Raw genomic sequence first — 19,072 nt, forward strand, 5'->3', positions numbered from 1 at the left:
AAAAACTTTAAATCCACGAGAGATCATCCATTGCGTAAGGTATCGATCTTTGCCATGTTCCCTTTCACCACTCCCCCAGCACACAGAGACATGAATTAACGTAGATTTCACGTTGTTTTATTGCTTTATCTTTGTTTATAAGAAATGGTCTAGTTCGGCTTCCTGACGGTTTGTAGTTTGACCTGGCGGATAGGAGTTACGCCCCCCTCCCCCCACTACACCCCGCCTAAGGGTTGCAACATCAGGACGTGACCCGTGGGTAGGTGCTCAATGCGACAGGCGTACTCAGCTGAAGGATCAACTTAGTATTGTCAATTTGCGAAAAATCTTACCGTTTCTCATTCTGCGGTAAAATGAAAATAAACACAGAACTTGTGTTCAAGTAATTTTGCCCTCAGTGAAAGGAAAATTGAGAAAAAATGCCCACCGTCAAACAAATTAGCATTCAGTAATTTTACCCTCTGTATGTTACATTGTTATTGTTATTGTTATTGTTGATGAGCGGTTTGCTGCATATGCACTAAAAATATATATAACTGCAGAAATGATGAGGAGTTGTTACGTTCATACGGTAAGTAGACTTCTATAAATGCTATTAAAAAAACGAAATTGTGGAGCTCCTCTTTTAGGCTTGGCTGAATAACTACTGCTTTATACAATAAAGAATTGAAAAATTGTCAAATACTTGTGAAATGTTCGTGGCTAGTCTGACTCCGCGTCTCGTCTCGCCCTAGAGACTCTTTAGAGACTTTCAGAAACTGCTTTGTGACATATTTCATAGCACCCCATATTGTCTTTAATTATTGTTTCGCTTTTTCACCAAGTAGATGAGCTCAAAACGTGCCACCAGAATGGTATTTGTCAAAAGAAAAAAAAACAACAACAGTTACTACCCCCTCCCTCCTCAAAAAAATGTTCCTATTATGTGATACAAGTGTGGAAATGTTGAATATGTCTTCCCTGTGTTTGATATATCACTTCTCAAAGTCCTTAAACGCTGTCATATTGTTCTAGACTATAATCTATTGATTTATTGATTAGTTGCTCATCCATTGATTTAATTGAACAATAACTAATTGGCATTTATTTATTAATTTAATGATTAGCCTTTCACATTCTGATTAAATTAAATTAAACAATATTTAAAGGATTATTTATTCATTAATTTATTCATTAGTTTCCAATAAAGCTATTGATTTATTGATGAATAATGATTACCCATTTCATTGTTGGACGGATGACTCCAGTATTGCAGTATTGCAAAATAAAGAGATGTTATGTGACGAATTTTTCAGTCAGTGATGCAGGCATACTCGGAAAGAAATCCAAGTTTTCCAAACAGGAGCTGAACCAATGACCTTTCGACCACTAGTTTGGATGCTCTATCACTGAGCTACATAACATCTCATTTTTTTCACATATGCCACTCATCTACATTCAGATCCTCGCAGTATGCAGGATGTTTGTCACACAGACCTACTTCAGTGCCTTAGCATGAATAATTAATTGCCCCATACACAAAGTTCACCTTTCAGTTATACCGCTGGCCACGAATGCTTCGAAAGTAAGCAATTCTTCTGTGATTTTCAAATTTTGATTTCTCCAAGGCTTAATGATATTGTCACCCTTTATTATTTGTTTTAACCAAAGCAAACATAAAATAAGGATAGTCCATAGGTCAGGGTCTGACCCAGGTTTAATATGTACATAGCAAATTTTTTAACAACCGTACGGGTCGCTGCCGGTAGAAGCACAAATTCATGATATAAACATCTGTCGACCAGCGCTGCAAAAAACTGATGGTGTTACCTTATACCTAGCGACTGGTTTACATGCAAAAAGTTACCTGGCGTATCGCCATGAATCTAGGTTAATTGGCGACAAATAATTCAAGCATGATAGAAAACTATTATAAAGATGGTACGAAGTCAACGTATTTATAATGAGCAATGGAGACTAAAAGCTCCGGATAATATATAATCAGTCAGTCGTGTCGGTAAAATCAAAATAAAACCTACCTTTTGGAGGATAACAAGGTCTTTGATTCCACTGCCATTTTCTGACAAAAGAAAGTGTAGAACTGTCCTATTTCGAGAGGAAAATTTCAGAATTCTCCTAGCGACTGGTTTAATATCAGAAACGTGAGCCCGCAACTTACCCTGGACCGGAAATGCCTCGTGTTCAAGAAAGTAAAATTGTGATCTGAATCCTGGACTCTGGACTCGTGAATAATAAACTTTAAATGCTGCTGCCTTTCATTTTCGTATATTTTTGTTTTCGTTAATTTTTCACATGCATGAAGCAGTTGAGAAAATTAGGCCAAAAAAACTCGTAAGGAAATGTGTGGTTATCTTTTGCTTGCGAAAACAAACAAACACGTAGTGTGGTCGCAAAAGACTCGGCTCCTGAACGACATGCTGTCGTCTTGTAAGTCCGATTCAAACGTTCAGTCGTGCTAGACCAAAATTACCACATTTAAATTTTAACCATGCAAATAAATACGTGTGACAATAAGCCCGAAACAGCACAATCACGTAAAAGATCTCAGTGATTCGACTGCAACTATAAAGCCTCACTCCAAATGTCCACTATCTTGGATATCCAGATTTATTCCACGAGCGGGCGTTGGACATGAGATGATAGATACAACCATCCCTTATCCAGCAAGTACGAGTGGAATAATTCTTTTATTTTGTTTACTGATATGAAAAATGTAAAAGAAACCCGACAAGGAATATTGCTAGGCCATGCTGTTTTCATTAAACAAGAAAGACCAGAGGTTGATCTAATGGCTGCTACTTCGATTCCTTGTGCATGGTATAATGTCTCATATCCCATGGCCGCTTAGCCAATCAGATCCCTGGAATTGCATTATACAATGGTCCAGTTTTTAAACCTTTAGTGACTGAGCGCGGGATCTGATCGGCTGGAAGTGAACCGTATTTTAATGGAAACACGTTAAATTTTTGTGATTCATGCTACAGAACTGACAAATTTTAAGACTTATGTAGGAAACAGTTTGTCGCTTGTTTCCATTGGGTTATAGAAAGAGTCCATCGAACAACGGAAAATGTTTTCTAAGTTGGAACTTGTAACTATGACAACGCTCTACACAAGTCTTGGGGGTTAGAACATCCATCTACTAGTGTACAGATGACTGTGGACACTATAAACTATTATGGGATCTAAGATCTCTTGCTATCATGTTAAATGGGAACTGTCACGACGATTTTGCTGTATTTTGGTCAAACAGACACTGTTCAAAAATTTGACAAAGGACCGTTTTGCTAACATGAAATTGCTCTTGGAGCACCAGGAAAAAAAATTATGGGATTTGTCCGAGGAAGAACTAACCATAATCAGGTTTTAGCGTCTTCTTTAAAATACGCCGGAAAACTTGAAAACAATTGTTGCAATCCTTTTCCATCCTAGACATTCGCAGCCAAATATAATTAATTAATTAATACTAGTTTCTGTGCACTGCCAAGGTTATTATTAGGGTCATTATTTTAACGATTCCGCCTATTTAAATGGGAAGTACCACTGATGCAAATTTGCTGTCATTTCAAAACCCAAAAATGTTTGTCAGTCAGCAGAAACAACAAAATAATTGTCAAGTTTGTTATAAATTATCACCCCAGTGTAATGAAACTGTCGATTAGTGCCTCTGCTAAGAGACAGAGTAGGCCGGTGTGGATCGAAACTTGAAAAATATTAGGCTAATGTTTTTCAAGTTCTCGCTTTTTGTTTCCAAAATGAGCTAGAACAGATCACGAGTTGTTCCTTTCAAGAATTGAGTTGATTTCTTTCCTCTCGTCATCCTAGAATTATTTGCAGCTGATTGAAGGTCTTATTTCATCATATTTAACAAAAGATATCAAAAAAGCCCATGATACTGCCCCTTTAAATATGTTTCTGCCATTCAAAGTGACACCAAAATCGGCGACACTGCCCTTTTAAGCCGTTTGCCGATTAGCTTTGCTTATTTTACTGTCAAACTATAAAGACTGACGTGAAATGTAAAATGAATATTGACACGATGCGCCATCGTACGATTTACATCACTCTCCTGTTAAGTTCATTAGACAAGAAGCTTTACTCCACGTTGTCTCTCTTCACTGACCCGGGTGTGTAAATGGGTACTGGTGACATACTGCTGTGGGGGAGAGGCCCTGCAATGGACAAGCATCCGATCCGGAGGGGTGGGGGGGGGGGGGGGAATAACAATACTCCTAGTTGCTACAGAAACCGGGTTAATGATCTCTGGCTGTGTGGGTCACTTAGGCTCGAGTGCGACTTTAGCTTACAACGGATGAAATAATTGTTCTACCACAATTGTTTCTCATCTCGCAATCTGATTGGCTAATTTTCCGTTTCGATAAGAGTCTGCTCGCGTCAACTTGTCACGCAGTGCCTTTTTCCGCCGTCAAACATGAACGACTCTACAATCTTCCCAAATTTTAATCTTGATATTTTTAGCGACTTTAAAACTGACGACGATATAACTGATGAAGAAATAGTACGTTGTGTGGAAACCATCGAGAAAGAGCAAGAGAGCGTTACAAACCCACCTGAATGTCGGCCTCAAAGAAAACCCGAAAATGCTTGTTTTGCATTGCTGATAGATGAGGACCTAACAACAATCCTAACGCCAACGTTCCTTCCCGCCACATCATGTCTATCTCCGGTCATGTAAACGAGCAAAGCATTTCAAGTTTTAACTCCAGACCATCTGTAAACCAGTTGAAGAACTGTTCCAACATCCTGTGTTATAAAAATTGTAATACTGCGTAGCGTAGTCAGTAAATGTGAATTCAAGAGTTATAAAAAAGACGCTGAAAGATAATTCGAAACCAACGTTTCGGCAATGCTGCCTTCTTCAGGGTACAAAACTATACCGTTGAAAAGTTACTCGCATGCCTGAATTCATAAAAGCGCGCGTGCGCGCAACATACGTGCTAGCGCATTCCGGCGCGCGAGCAAGTAAAAAACGAATTCACGCAAAACTTAAGTCCTGACAACATCCTCTCGAATCCTCTAGTTAGTAAACAGGCGAGTTCAGCAGTCGTTCCAGCTTCGAGTTCGAATTCGTACTCTGCCACAAACGCCAGTGCTATGGCCTTCCCAAATAGCTTTTTCCATGGCTGTACCATTGCAAATGCCAATGTGTATGTTTTTCCGCAAAGTCATTATAATTCTGCTTGAATATTTGTAGTAAATGAACTGTTAAAGTCGTATTTTCATGAATAAACGTTGAACTTCGTGGTCGTTTTCAGTTGCTCGATTCAGAATTCTTGTGGTAGTTTTCTCTTGTTGTAATTAGCCAATCAGAAATGCTCATTTTGGGAAATAAACCAATCAGCTTGCGAGGAAGTTATAGACAACCGCTTGTTCTTTCTTTGTGTCACGATCTTGGTCACACTCTGAACTAAACATTTCCTTTGACGTTGATATTGTGCTAAAAAAAAACCAAATCGAATGTGGTTTAGCGTTGTTTGCACTCTTATCGACAACGATATCCGTCATCACAGTGGTCAAAATTTGTTGTGGACTCACGAGGCGCATTTTGACCACTGTGATGACGAATATCGTTGTCGATAAGAGTGCAGACAACGCTAAACCACATTCGATTTGTTAAGAGTACAATAATAGAAAGAACCTCACGTTGAGTTCCTTTCTTATCTACCAGGGGAATCGAATACATGCAAGTGTGTTGGCCTATCAACCACAGAGTTAATAACTAAAGGTAAATAGGCCACTGTTTATAAATAGATTCGAGTGCTGAAGAGTGTTAACCCTTCGTCAGAGCGAATCGATTGTTTTCTCTGCAACCTTTTCCCCTGGTAATAGAGCAGTGCGCATGCGCAAGAAACTGTCTATACTGCGAGGTTGGTGCAGTTTGTCCTTGTTGTCTATACTGAGTCTCTTTTTTTGTTAGCGGGCCTCGGTTTAAAAACATGATATTTGCCAGATTTCAGGACCCTCTACGGAAATTTTGACTGTTGTTACTTTTCATTCAAGCGCTGTTGTTCTCGTGATGTTTTCGGCTTTACAGAAAAGAAAATAAAGAAAAATAAAAATAAAATAAATAATAAAACAAAACTAAATTAAGTATAAATGGCAAACACCGGAAAACGTTATGTCGGAAATATTGAAACTGATAGTTAAAATCGTCTGGAAAATATAAAAATGACTGATCACATTTAAGCACAAGAACTTTAGCATAGTCTTGTTTTTTTATAAGTTCTCCTTGAATTTGTCGTCATTAGGTTCTAATCAAGTCAAGACTTTCTGCTGAACGAATAAAACCCGAATCGTGCAGTTTTCCATTTCCTAACAGTTATTAGTAAGCAAAATGTTTAATTTGCCAATTCTTCAATATCTCAGCTGCCGGAGAAAACAAGTCACTTTTGTATGATTCCTTTCCTTTTTAGCCATTGCGGATACATCTGTGGCCTCAGTGTTGTCTTATGGAACGACCCTTCGGCCAACTGTTTGACCGCTCCCTCCTTTGATCATCAATTAATTATGATCATCGAGATGTTTTGAAAAGTTTTCTGTAACTCAAGTTATTAAATAGAGTTATTTATCGACATTTAAGCATCACGAAGCTATCTCCTGACCTCTTCAAGCTTTCCAAAGCACGTTCTTAATTCTTGATTTATGAAAACAAATGCCAGCGAATCACGGTCTAATTGCGCCAAAGAGTCAATTGGGAGACAATATATTATTCATTTGTCGCTGCCTCCAAACCGCAAATTTCTAACGGCGAGAGATCAAAGTATGAGGCCGCGAACAAATTAACTTTGGCATAGAGATGATTAATTTTTGGTTGAAATGCAATGGCGTGGAAAAAGATTTAATCGCCAGACGTTTTGATTTGTTATTGTTTTGAACAGGAGGGCTTCAAAGACGGTCTTCAAATGGCGTTCAATATTGTTGATAGCCCGGTTATTAAGTCAATTAATAAAAATTATCAGATTTGTAGATTTCATTTTAATCGCACCTATCACGAGCACTTTATGTTTCAACAAGGAATACAGAAGAGGGATAACATTTAATTATTTTGTGCCTGTTTTCAACCCAGTATAACCACTTTCCAACAACAGGAAAGTGCCTTGCACTTAATTAGAATTGCTTTCTTTGTTGGTCGTTGTTCTGTCATAACAAAGAAAACTGTATTGAAGAGTTCGCATAAACAGCCCAATTTAATTTGTCGCCTATGACACTTAAATATTAATTTCACGCTTAACTTGCTTTGTTCATAATTCGGAGATAATTCCCTTGTTTTTGAGGAGATAATTTGATGTTTGAGTTACTCATCCATAATCGCAATTATTTAGTTCTCGTTTAATTAAAGATATCAGGGACAGAATCAAAGCTTTAATTATAAAATCTAACACGACCGACAAGATTCCACGGTGAGAGAATGGCTTTCAATTAACTTTAACGTAAGGCGTATTTAACGATGTCGACAAACTTAACACGCTAACATTGATGCAAGTTGGTTTATTTTATTTAATATTAATTACAGTAAAGACGAAGGCAAGATATACTGAAACTAAAAGATTTTCAATAAATTACTAGCAACTACAGTTTTGTCTCGCCTAAGTACACGACGAAACGCTTGCGCCTTTGTGAAGGTGCTACCTAACTATATTTGTCTTACACTTGATTTGAACAACTAAGGTTTGATGTAAATCTAACCTGTTGGTTTTCTGGCCTAACAAATGAAGAACATTCATTAAAACTGTCCACAGGCGCGAAATACAACTCAACTCATGTCGCGCGAACAATACACATTCTTTAAACATTTGAGTAAGCCACCAGATATTTTATAAATCAAGGACGCGAGCATTTAAACGATAATTTTTTATGTACCTGGCAACACATTAATTATCCAATTTTTTAATGGCCGATCCTGACATAATACACTATAAGTACTCTACATTTGAAAGAGAATATTTACAAGTACGGCCTTTTGTGTGGTTGGTTTAAAACGGAGAAGGATTATAATTTAGCGGTGGCGAAGAATAATCACCAATCGGCTGATTAGGTGGATTGGTGTACATTGGTCGATGATACACTGGGAAGGGAGATGGTTGAATTCCGCTAGCGTGAGCCATCGAATTGTTAAAGTAATAATGAGGCCTGTGATAGACAGGGTGGGATGGAAACAGGTAACCTTGAGCAGCAAGAGCGTACTCCATTTCCGCGGCCAGTTTGCGTTTCCACTTGGTGCGCCTGTTCTGAAACCAAATTTTGATTTGCGTTTCTGTGAGCTTCAGTGATTTGGAAAGCTCAACCCTGCGTGAAACGCTCAGGTACTTGTTCTTCTGGAATTCACTTTCCAATGCCTTGATCTGTTCGTTTGTGAACGCAGTTCGTGGCCGCTTCTTTGACTCTGCGCCCGGCCGCCGCTCGAGCCTAGCACCATGCTCTTGTGAAGAGGTCCCTGGGTAACCAAAAGGATCCCCGAACTTCAATTATATACACTTGGTTATAAACTTATCAGTGAACGATTCATTTGAGAGCCGGCTATGAAGAGATGTCATGCTTCTATATGTTACCGCCTATTTTAAACTAATTTTAATTTTAATTTCTCTTGCTGGAAGGCCTTCCGTAGCTGGCATATCATTCGCGTCGAGTTAGAAAAACAACTCTCAAGTTGCAGAAAAGAATCGCATCTGCACTTCGTTCGACCGACTTTAGGCAACCATTCATTCATTTCTAAAGTAGAGTGTACTGCGTGTTGCCTTTGTGAATTTCTCGAGACCGATCTACCACGATTTTACTTTGTCATTTTGTCTAGGCTCCATAACATTGGCGACCGGATATAGACAGGGAGAATGATTTGATAGAGATCCGATAAACTCTGTGTTTCTTTCACCGTTAAGCCTCGGTTTCCCATCAAAGGATTTTGCTCATTGCCTCTTCATTGTGCCCGCACTACTAAGATTCCAAAAGCTTTTGTCAAGTTCTACATTAATTTACTGTTCACCGGGACAGCATAATATTTGGCATAAACAAAATAACAGCCTATTCACCCAGGAATGAAAGCAAATAAAACTTTGTCAAAAGGCCAGCAAGCCACCTTTATGCTCTTCTCGGGAGGGATCCAAGCTACTGGGATTTATTTCTTTGAGCACTGTTTTCGAAATACACGTGGCGTCTTTTCCTTAAAACAAGCGTCTCTTTTCACGCTGTGCATCGCAAAACTGTTCTTTTGGAAACAGATAAACTTGTTACCGCTCCTAAGTCGAATGGGCAAAGGAATAAAGGAAGCCAGGTTGTTGTAATTATGTTAGGGTAATGGAGTGCGAAAGGTCGATTAAATTTTCGTCCGCTCCCCCGGGTTAGCCGCTTGACATATTCGACAACATAAATCAGAAATCTTCAAAGACTTAATGATTTACTGCCCAAATTGTGTTTATCCATCTTGATGAAAAAGATTGCTTTTATATTCCAACGAAACGCCTAGAAAATTAACTTTACGAATCGAAACGCCAAGATCACCGTGTTATGATATTAAAATGTGTAAAAAGTAGATTCCTATGGCCTAAAGTCACAAAAGGTGTTTGCTGTCGTAAGCTAAAATTCCTTTTACCTTCCGTATTGTTTTCATCTGAGTTTGCCCTCTCTGTTGCTTTCACTGCATGTATGGCAGACTTAAATTCAGTTCCTGTCGAAGAGGTTCGACAGTCCCTGAAGCTCCCATCCGTATATTCAGCACGCGGGTTCTTACTTAAAATCTCTTCTATAGAAAAGCTTCCAGGTTTCCCAGCCATCGGTCAAAAGAAGTCCTTTTGGAATATGGTTAATCGCGTTGCTAATACTGCTTCCGTCAGTGACTTGCTTTGCTTTGAGTAACTAGACAAGGCAAAATCATGAGTTGTTTCCCTCTTTGGCGGAAGATAACATCCAATATGGCACGGATCGCGTGCCGGCTATCGCCAGGAACCAATAAAGAATCGTGCAATTGTTTCAATATTGTAATGAAGAACGGAAAAAGAACTTTCAGCAAAACAAAGCCAACATTAGGGAACATTTTTTTGTCTTGTGTTCATGTCTATGAATGGAAGGTAATATCGCTCCGAGACGTCGCTCGTCTATGGACCCGTTGACACGCACCATAATGTTTGCAACAAAAATAAGCTCTAGGTTTACCAAGATAGAACTGTGAGGTTTCCAAGATTACGTTGCGATATTTTTTCAACAAACTAACGACTGTTATATTAAACAAGATCAAGCTATTCAATGCGCTATAATTAATGGTTAATGTCTCAAAAAAGTTCTGTTTCCGTTTTAAGTGAACTGATCCAAGCACATCTGGAGAAACAACGTCGCATGGTTAAAGGCTTCTTTGCCTGAGGAAATATTTCAATTACTCAGAGAAAAGAAACTATTCCAAAAGCTTCCACTGCCAACTTGTGCAATAAAGATCTCTGCAGGGAGTCCGCTCGGCACACAAGGGTTTATTCCTTTCGGTTTATTAAGCACTGGCAAGTAATTAGCCTGCAGTTAAGGGTTAACAACACATGTCGAAACGGAACTGCCTGGATGCCCCACTCCATTGTTTACTGAGGTTGTTTATGTTTTCTTTTATATAGTACGTGAATAACCGCCAGCTTATTATTGTGCGTCTGAGGAAAAACGGTTTTATTCCTACGTACCATAAATGTTCTATCCCTATAGTGCTTTGTTTTGATCAGTGTCTTGATTCAGAGACGGTATCCAAAATATCAGAAGATCATCATTTGCTCAGGTTTTGATTTTGTTGCGAGTCTCTTAAAACTCGCTGAAACCTTTTCGGGTTCGAAACATGACTTTTTTGCAAGTACAATGTGCATTGACAGAATTTTGATTTTTAATAATTTTGAAAACTGAGTAAAACGTTGAAAACTGCGAGGTTAACAAAAACACATTGCACAAAGAACTATTTACGAGCAATCGATGCAAAATGTATTTTAAAATATATTCGGACCCGAAGACTGTAAAGGGTATTTTGGGAAAATGACCTTTGGCGTCTCGAATAAATTTGTTACAGAATCTTAGTTTGTTCCAATGGCGGCTCTAATTTGGTATTTAATTTTGCCTCAGACTGAAAACGAGGCGAGTTTCTCTTGTGAGAGATTTCGGCTTTGGGTTTCTCGCAACAACATAGAATATAGAAAAATGCTTAACGAGATGTACTCTTCTCGGTAATGGACAGAAACCTGCATGTTGTGAATCTGTGGAAGACATGGAATGGGATAGTTTTGTTTTTGTTGAGCAAAATAGAATTTATTTATAATGAAGTGGCTACGGTTGCCGTGTCGTTAAAATCTCCAAAAATGTGTACAGTTTCCATCCTGATCTTTCAAGCACACTTACTGCAAAGGACCTTACTGAGTCAGTTAAAACTAACTTAGAAGCGTGAGAATCGGTGTCGAAACAGCAATGAGACAAAGGCAATCAGAAGGTGAAACTGCCTTTTAAGTCTGTCTATCGTTTTATCTTGATTGGTTCATTTTGGCTGGAAGAAAACTCCTATGATTGTACAAAAAGAATTTCATAAAAGGAGTGGGGACTACGAAGTGGAAAGGACACTCGCCTCACCAATCTGGCACGGAACTGAGTCCCAGTCAAGGCATCATGTGATGTTTTACTTTCTTGTGGGTTTAAGTCTTTCTGTTAGAGTCTTCCGGGTTCTCCCGCTCTTTGTATTCAACGAAAACTGACATTTCACATGGATAAGAGAGTTAGTTTCTTAAGAAACTGTGGTGCTGCGTCGGTGGGGAGTGAAAAACGAATGTTTGTTTTATCAACAGAGTTGAGGTAAAAAGGCCATTGTAAAGAGATTCGAGTGCTGACGTTTCGAGCCTCAGCCCTTCGTCAGAGCAATTGGCTATCGCACGAAACGTCAGAACTCGAATCTTTTTACGGTGGCCAATTTTCCTTTATTTATCAACTCTGTTGATAAACCTAATATTTCACATGATTTAGGAATCGAGAACTTACTTGAAAACAAAGATTGTTACTCGGTGTGATTTTTTTCTCTAGACAACATTCAGTTAATTTTAAAGTCATATTAAAGAAAATCACGCGCTCCACCAGTAATGACCACTGACGTTTTCCCCGGCAATAGTCGTTTCCAATTTTTTCTTAGTTTTCTATTTTTTAATGATCGCTTTAGGTGATCACAGACAATATTGTCCTGAAAATGGAAATAACAACGGATTCAAATCAACTGAAAAATGTTGTTTTGCTCGATACTCCAGAAAAAAAAAAACAGGTGAAAGTGTAAACGATAGGAATATCTCAGACGGAACTGGAGTTTGTTTACAAACGTGACTGCACGTGCCATTTCTCATGCAAACTGTAGAATTTAAGCCATTACAAAATACCAGCTGGAATTGCAGCCGACAACAGTTTTTGAAACGTGTTGCCCACAACGACATTAAGACAGAACGTTTTGTCTCAGAATTAGCATTCTCTCAAACTATGATAATCACCACCGTGCACAAAAAAGCAAAACTTAATATCTTAAAACAGCAATAATATAATAAATGCTAACCATTTCCTATCTCGATTGGTGTTTAAGGCGCTTAAAAATAAACACGAAGAACGAAACAGCGACATCGTCATTCCAAAATTGTCAATCCATGCTCTTCAGCTTTTTGGTTTTCAAGCAGTTAATTCACTGGACGTATAGCCAATCTACTTAGCTTCATTAACAGTGAAAATGTGTTCTTCACTGCTTGATACAGTATGTGTCTCGTGAATAGATTGAATTCTGACTGTGAGATTGAATATAAACAATCATTGTGCTTCACAGTCAGTCCAAACTTGTCACAGCATGACCAGCCTTCGGCTAAGCATCCGTTAGCGCGAGCAAGACCAATTCATTTGCCCCTCACTGTGGACTCAGTGGTAAACGAGTCTCTTTACTTTGTCGAATAAAATAAGACAATTAAACTCTCATTATCGATATTTTATCTTGTTTATACCGTATTCCAGACTCATCTCGGTGGGGTTTTTTTCTTCGTTGATTCAAAGAGAAGAACCGTTTTCTCTTTCTCCTTCTTTGTCCTTTTTTTGTTTTGCGTTTTTGTTTTTTGTTTTTTGTTTTTTTTTTGTACCCGTTTAATTTGTGATCAATTTCTATTAATCCAAGCTCCAAACGACTCCAATTCATTGAATTATTTGTATATCTTCTTGTTGATTCTTTCTCCAGAATAAACCGGATAGGCGCGTTTTCCTGATTCCTGTATTTTGTTGTACCCGTTTCTGATCGATTTCCATTCATCCAAGATCCAAACGACTCCAATCTATTCAGTTCAATTCTTTACACAATTCAGTTCAATACTTTACATAATTTGCTGTTGATTCCCTATCCAGAATCGGATCGGTGTGCTATCGAAAGTCATCCATAGCTGTATGCTTCGATCTAAAAGCTTCAGATACCGCTTCAAAAAACCTCCTGTTGATGTTGCCTATTTCCGCCCCTGAACAAAAATAAGGCCCTGTTTACATGGAGAGAGGAAGATCCTAGAAGGCGAAACAACGTATCGTTTGGTTCACATGCAGAATTTCGGTCGGGGCGGAGAAGGAAAAGAAAACAACTTGTCGGCCTTCTACAGCCGAACTCCCGGTCGCCGCCATGTTTGTTTTTAGTGCTAGGATCTTCCTCCCTCCATGTAAACAGCCCCTGAGTTCGGCATGCTATACACGTGGCCGTAGAGTTGAAAGTTGACGAAGGACTGGTCTGTCGTGGAAATGATCAAGAAATTACTCGGAATGACTTTGAAGTTCGAGAGGGAGATGGTCCATAAATTAATTCAACCTTTTTTTTATTTTAGAAAAGACGTGAGAGCCATGTACGCAATCTAGTTAAGAAATGTTTAAGCAATCGCTGTCCACAGTTGTTTATGCACTATTTTAAATATAACAGGGAGGTATTGCCCAGAAGGACAAGGAGCAGTGATTAACTTAGACCCCCGTCTGTAAAATTAGAATGTACGAAAAAAGCCTCTTTTATCATGGCTGTTGTATTTTTAATCAGATTTGGATTTTAAGCTTTTACTTTATATGACATTTTATAGCTATTTTTATTGTACTTAATTACCATTATTATTTCCACTCAATCAGTTTAGTTCATTATATAGGGCCTCTATGGATAGCAGTTTTTTACCTTGTACAAAAACTGAAGGAGTTACCCTATTAAAATAAAGGTTTTTATTATATTATAATTAATACAGTTGTGTCTCTATTCCATCTATCTGCAGGTGAAGGTTAAACTTCAGAGTTTCAAGGTTGAAAATACCTCACCAATCCGGTGTGTCACTGACTCAAAATTTCATCCACGATTTTATCGTCAGGCTGAAAATATAACATCGCATTTCTTTGACATCAATGTTCTTTTACGATTGTTTTTCAAATGGATATTAACAGCAGAAAAGAATTAACGCCCGAGCGAAGGCATATCCCCGAGACAGGGAAAATTTATGCTATTTTCGAACAATGATGAGGACTACGAACGTCCTCTGCCAGAAAAGGTGGGTTAGTTTCCAAAAGCTCAATTTTTTTACTAATAGTTTTTATATATTTCTAAATATAAATCTATTAAAGGTTCGTCTCCAATTGGGAGAACTCGGATTTCCTTCGGATGTCTAACTCACTGACGGAAAAAAAAAACTTCTTTCAAAATCATCTTCAGTTTGTTTACCTGTTGGAGAGCTAATAATTTGTTCTTTTCGGTCCCGGCTGTTTATTTAGCTGCTTATTCTTTCCTTTTGTCTTCCGTTTTGTCGCATCACCAAAAAATAGGTGCCGGATATTTTTAGGAGTTAAAAGAGTTTTCGTCTACAGCCGTGAAAATAAAATACTACAATGTGTTTGCTTTCAACATTTAAGCTCATCACAAGGTTTTGAAATGTTTCATCATAACAACGTGAAATTCAAAAACGCAAAGTTACGTTTTCCTCAGGGTTACTTAATTAAAAAGGCGGCAAATGATACCACTGCGTTTTAGGGGGACTGTAAAACTAACATCGAGATCCGGCTACATTGCTCTCTGGAATTGACTTAAAAATAACACAATTCTCTTCCGTTTGTGTAATCAAAGCGCTTATGAAGAATGATTAATATATTAAAGATCATCGCTTTAATTTTCTCAATAGGCGATTTTAATGTTTTGCTGAGATGTTTTTTCTTCTGTTTCCTCTTTTTGACAAGAATCGACGGCTTTCGTTCGTGTGGTTATGATTCGATGAAAAGTACCAGGGAACAAAATAAGTTCTAAGGCGTTGACTTTTCTTACATTACAAGATGGTACTGTACGTGGGTCGTACATGAAGAAAAACAGAGTGCTCGTAAAACCTAACAAAGAATGCTTGCTTTAAAATAAATGTAAAAATATATGAAACATATATTTGAACTGCAGATTAAAGATCAAATAGAAGAAAGATCCTCGCAGTTACTACGCAACTTAAGCAGTTGCGAAAATACAAAAGCACTGCACCGGCATCGCAGAGGTCATGGGTTCCAATCCCGTTCAAGCCTGAATTTTTTCAGGCTTTCTTTTCGCAACTGCTTAAGTTGCGTAGTAACTGCAAGGATCTTTTTTCTATTTAATGCTTGTTTTTGTTTCTTAATATTAAAAAGCCTTTGACTTTTTAACTTTAATGATATGCTCAATTGTTAACTTCTTGTCCGAAACATGCCTTCAAGTTACATCTAGCCCAAATTGTTTTAAAAAGCTGGGTATGCGCAAAGCAATGAAAATCCGCTAAACCATTTTTCTTCAACTTTTGTTATTTTGTCAGTTTAAGAACTATCCTTTGACTTGCCGGTAACACTAACATGAAGTCGCACCATGTTTAACTAAACATCAAACATTAGAAATTGCTAGTAGCTGTTGTTTACAAAGGTTCCATTGCTTTGATGTTACGGATTCGCGCAAAGCTCTTTGCAACTGAGAAAAAAAATAATTAAAATAAACCCTCTTCAGGTAATTCAACTGAAGTGAGAAGTCATGCATTTTGCTTGTAAACATTCCATTTTGTCGGTTAATAAAGTATTTAAAATCAATATCACCAGTTATCGACATAACCTTTGTGTGAAATCCCAATAATTACAAATCAAATTTGTAAGGTCATTAAGATCATTTGTCCAGATTTTCCAGATGTAACTAGGTTCATTGAAAATGATAAAACCTCTTCAAACAAAATAAAGTGTTATTTATCCAGCTATGAGCTTGCGATGTTCCGACGAACAACTCGGATAAGTGATGTTTCGTCTGTGCAAACTTCTATTCATCGATCTTCAACCCTTTGCTTGTTCAGGCTAACCCTTTGCAGGGCAAACTTATGTATAAATGTAGCTAAATCAAGGACCTGGCTCACACTGATTAGTGATCATTGCTCATCATGAACTCACTCGTTGTTCTCTGCCTTCTGGGTGTTGCTGTCTTGGCTAGTTTCACACATGGTAAGCGCATTTATTTCACGTATTGTTAAATTTACGATATACAAAATAATATACCCTTCAAAGCAAAGTAGCCATCATGGGCCCGTTATCTGTTTTCTTAAAATCACCAGCATTGCTTGACTACAAAAAATTATAGAGGTGTTTTTTCTTCGGTCTAGGTATATTTACGATATTTTTAGCAGCAAAGGTTCAATCATCTGTTCTCCGTTTCTTAAACGGTTAACCTCTTGATCCTATTCCGCTCTTGAATCGTTTAATTATTTCACTTGACTTGCTTATAACTGATGTTTATTTTTCCAATATAGAAAGATTTTGAGTATTGAGTATTTAGAAGCTTTCCCTTCTGTATGTCTTCCTTCCTTCCTCAAGCTTCCTTCTTTTTTATTTTCTTCGTTTCTTTCTACAAAACAGCGATAGAGTGTCCAGAATTCAGTAAGTTAGACTCAGTTAAGGTTATCTTTTTCATATTTTTTAACTTTTGAATGCAACATTGCTATACGCATGTTTCGATATTTCAACTTTGATTTATTCATATCAGCTGAAACCGTTGCAGTTATTTTAAGTAATTGTAGACACGCAATCCACCTTTGAAGACGTCCCCAAATTAGGTATAAACCATGACCGATAAGACCCAACAGCTCTCTGGGATGCGTTTGACCCAAGCGCTTATTTTCATTCATGTTGTTAGAAACTAAAATCACGTCCGGTATGTAGCGCTTACAATTTTCATGATTTTTCGCGAACGTTCACCCCATAATTCCATCAGGTCGGTTACCATCATCGTTTATGATTTACACTTTGTAACGGGCAGCGTTGTTTCAATTGAGTATTCATAAACCTTAAGTTAACTAAATACCATAGATCCAATGCAAAAATGGCTGACATTTTGATATTCTTTTGTCTACATTCAAATTGGCCTCACTAGCCTCGTTCTTGAGTTCAAAAATCAAAAGAATATTTTACCTTGAACGAGGCTAGTGAGGCTATTTTGAATGAAGACAAAAGAATATTAAAATATCAGCCATTTTTGCATTGAGTGTATTTGTAGTAAGCACCATGTCCACGAATCTCCCTTGATGTAACTTGATGTAACTGTCACTGTAATAACCCCTTCTAAGAGAAGAGCTGATGAAGTCAGCCTACTTTTGCGACTAGTCTCCCAAGATTGTGCACAGGGTTCGATATTGTAATTGTTGACAATCTTGCATTTTTTTTATTTTTATCATTATTCTTTTTTTTTGGGGGGGGGGGGGGGGAGGGGGAGGGGTGGTTATATCTGGAAAGAGTTATAAAAAACACACCGAGTAGAAGCTTGGTGAATAAGAAACTGTAGCAGGTGGTTTATTTTGTTATTTCTTGTTTAACAAAATTTGTAGAACAATCAATGCATTTGCGATTCGTTGATTTTCGTTTCTGTTGAATGTAAAAGTGTATGTCCGTCGAACGTTAAAACTTTCATCTTCCTTTTCCGATATGTTAGGTTGCCAGGATAGATACAGTAGCTGTCCTTACTGGGAAAGAAAAGGCTACTGCAAGCACAGTTACGTATCTTTCATGAAGACTAACTGCATGAAGAGCTGTAACCTTTGCGGCGGATCGGGAAGTGGTGGATCAGGTCAGTGTGGATACAAACCCAGTGGAAGAATTGTCGGTGGTACCGAGGCTCCCAAAGGAGCTTGGCCGTGGCAAGCGCAGGTCAACTCACTCTCTGGCTTTACGTTTTGTGGAGGAACATTAGTCCACCCTAACTGGGTCGTCACTGCAGCTCACTGCGTTCCTGGTAAATCTCCCAGTCAAATCCGTGTCAAGTAAGTGAGGGCAAATGCAAATGCACTGTGCTCCTGGCAAATCTTCCTCATCAATTTCTGTCATGTGATCATGAGTAATGCGTCTTGTCACGCACTTTTGTGATAGATTTACATAGATAAAGGGGGTTTGTTTCTAAAGAAACCGTACTGTTACGTCGGTCAGTTTCAGTTTCAGTTTATTTTATTTATTTATTTTTTGCCATTATTCTTGCACATCGTTACAAGATAAATATATTAAAATATAAAAGATAGATAAATAACCAAAGAGAGAGAAACATATGGCGAGGATGCCCATAGAGAAACCGTTGGGCTTATACGAGCTACAGACTCCTCAAAAAAATTACAACTTTGAAATCAGGAATTTAGGCGTAGCTTATTTAATTTATCAATCCATTTAGGTTAAAAAGCATGTACAAAATCAAACGCACACAGGCAGCAAAACATAAAAAGGCACGTTCAAAACAGGAGTAGTCCGTTTAGGAGAGATGACTTTAATTTAGATTTAAACAGAGAAATACTCTCAGCATTCTGAATTTCTGAATTAAACAGTTTAGGTCATTGAAAACTTATTGCAAACTGTCTGATATTCGTTCTACAGGGAAATAATTAAGTAGAAGGAATGTAATGTCTAGTATTGTAACGATGAATATAACTTGTGAGCAAACACATTTCTTTGAGTGCATCAGGAAGGAATCCTTTTTGGAAAAGAAACATAAACTTTCCGATTTGAAATCGGTAGATATCGAGGAGTGAAAATGAATATTTTGGTTGGCATGAGGATTCCCTCTGACGAA

At 37.9% G+C, this 19,072-nt stretch overlaps 2 protein-coding genes and 1 long non-coding RNA gene across 4 annotated transcripts in view; 2 read left to right on the plus strand and 1 right to left on the minus strand.

Moving 5' to 3' along the window:
• The window catches only part of LOC146483249 (uncharacterized), a 333,500-nt gene that overhangs the window by 105,378 nt on the left and 209,050 nt on the right, over positions 1–19,072 (plus strand). The window lies entirely within an intron of this gene.
• The window catches only part of LOC146483258 (CUB and peptidase domain-containing protein 1-like), a 35,836-nt gene that overhangs the window by 15,128 nt on the left and 1,636 nt on the right, over positions 1–19,072 (plus strand). The window contains exon 2 of one of the 2 annotated variants that reach the window (XM_085106332.1): positions 17,951–18,278. In XM_085106332.1, the coding sequence (XP_084962458.1) occupies positions 18,025–18,278 (254 nt within the window). In that variant the 5' untranslated portion in view covers positions 17,951–18,024. Of the gene's footprint in view, positions 1–17,766; positions 18,279–19,072 lie in introns of those variants that run through there. The other variant, XM_085106330.1, reaches the window with a different exon arrangement.
• Positions 7,391–10,135, minus strand: LOC146483259 (uncharacterized). The gene is made up of 2 exons (XM_085106256.1): positions 9,608–10,135; positions 7,391–8,455 (listed from the first exon to the last, which is right to left on the minus strand). The coding sequence occupies exons 1-2, from the start codon at positions 9,786–9,788 to the stop codon at positions 7,995–7,997; spliced, it is 642 nt and encodes a 213-aa protein (XP_084962382.1). The 5' UTR covers positions 9,789–10,135; the 3' UTR covers positions 7,391–7,994.

This window comes from Pavona decussata, unplaced genomic scaffold (genome assembly GCF_977016875.1).
Source record: "Pavona decussata unplaced genomic scaffold, jaPavDecu1.1 SCAFFOLD_40, whole genome shotgun sequence".
Taxonomy (NCBI): Eukaryota; Metazoa; Cnidaria; class Anthozoa; order Scleractinia; family Agariciidae; genus Pavona; species Pavona decussata.

Excerpts from the sequence above, each read along its gene's own strand:
- LOC146483259 (XM_085106256.1), bottom strand. The coding sequence starts at position 9,788 with ATGGCTGGGAAACCTGGAAGCTTTTCTATAGAAGAGATTTTAAGTAAG. Across the intron at positions 8,456-9,607 it reads AGATGAAAACAATACGGAAG|GGACCTCTTCACAAGAGCAT; the intron begins GTAAAAGGAATT and ends TTGGTTACCCAG.